Source organism: Plasmodium fragile (genome assembly GCF_000956335.1).
Source record: "Plasmodium fragile strain nilgiri unplaced genomic scaffold supercont1.178, whole genome shotgun sequence".
NCBI classification, from domain to species: Eukaryota; Apicomplexa; class Aconoidasida; order Haemosporida; family Plasmodiidae; genus Plasmodium; species Plasmodium fragile.
In genome coordinates, this window is record NW_012192758.1 from 1 (window position 1) to 1,608 (window position 1,608).

At 39.9% G+C, this 1,608-nt stretch overlaps 1 protein-coding gene across 1 annotated transcript; it reads right to left on the minus strand.

Moving 5' to 3' along the window:
- Window positions 1–70: 70 nt before the first annotated feature.
- AK88_05609 (uncharacterized protein) lies at window positions 71–726 on the minus strand (the record flags this gene model as incomplete). Its single annotated transcript, XM_012483211.1, has 2 exons — window positions 71–117; window positions 156–726. 2 exons carry the CDS (start codon window positions 724–726, stop codon window positions 71–73), a joined length of 618 nt encoding a protein of 205 aa, XP_012338634.1.
- Window positions 727–1,608: the final 882 nt, after the last annotated feature.

Consider the following 1,608-nt stretch of genomic DNA (forward strand, 5'->3'; position numbering starts at 1 on the left):
GGCATCCCCACTAGTGTTACCGGCGTCGCCTTTGTCACCTGTGGGAGCGGAAGGACCGGTTTCACCGTTCTCATTCGTAGAAGAAGGAGACGATGGAGTCGTCTGAACTGTGTCGTTCTCAGTGTTTTCAGCAGGGGAAGGAGCAGCCGGTGTACCCCCTGCCCCGTTCTGTGTGGGTTGGTTTCCTGTAACACCGGATTGATTGGTTTCATCATCCTTCTGCACAGAGGGAGTATCCGCTGCGGAGCCTGGATCTGTGAGTTTTGTCGATTCAGTATTAGTCCCAGGGGAACTATCCGTTTGCGAGCCACTGGGTCCCGCTTTCGCATGGTTGTCGGGTTGTGCTCCTTCCTGTTTTGCTCCTGCTGATGCACTTGGGGATCCGTCACCTACATCCCAGGATTTAGTATCATTGTCCCACTGTCCCCAGAAGTCCGGGTCGCCGGTCTTTATGTTCGCCGCGTCGTCGTTCGTTTGCTTCGGAGCGTCGTGCGAATCCGTTGTATGACCTGCACTCGATGTACCTAGAATAACGCCACTGTTGTGTTGTTGTTGTGCTGCCGTTGCCGCTTCCGGTGTTCCCGCTTGCATGTGGGTGCCTTGTGTGTTTCCATGTCTTAAATAACCATTTGGCATAATCACCTGTTCGCCATTGGTCGTGCCATGAGGTTGGAAAAGGATTACGCGGATCGCGAACATACAAACGATGTGTATAAAGTACTTCATTTTGGTGTAGTCCACGTGTGCGCTAAACATGCAATGCTGTGCACGATGCAAGTTGGATGGACAATGCAACGGTGGCGCAACAGTTTTGGTGCGGGGAATTTTGGACAAAAATGGTCTGTGTCTGTGCGTATAAACGACAAAAGGGGTAGGTACAAAAGGTGTGTGTAAACGACAAAACGGGTGTGTAAACGAAACACGTGTATTTATAAAAAGAATAAAAAAACGTAAGCAGAAAAGAAACACCAAAACGAAAACAACAATGAATGAAAAACGTGATTAAACAAAAAAAAGGCCACACGAAGAACAATTAACACGCAAGGATGATTCAACATATTTTTGTGTTTATGTTTTTTTTTTTTAAATTCGTTGCAAAGTTTAACATTTTTTTAACAATGCACCACTTATCATGTTACATAAATGTATGTACTATTACATAGTTGTACATAATTGTACACAAAAAGTGAAACATGCTAACAATGTGCAAATGTGAACATATACAAAATGTGAAAGCGTCACACGTGTCGATATGTTAACGTGTCAACGTGTCGATATGGTAACGTGTGAAGTTGTAAATGGAAAAAAAAAAAAGTTGTTTAAAAAAAAAACAAAGTTGCAACAAAAATGACATGTAAAACAAAATAAAACGTAACAAAAATGAAATGTAACCAAAATAAAATGTAAAACAAAAAATGAAATGTAACAAAAATAAAATGTAAAAAAAAATAAAACGTAACAAAAATGATATGTAACAAAAATAAAATGTAAAAAAAAAAATGAAATATAACAACAATGAACTGTAAAACACAATAAAATGTCACAAAAAATGAAATGTAACAAAAAATGAAATGTAACAAAAAATAAAATGTAACAAAAAATGAAATG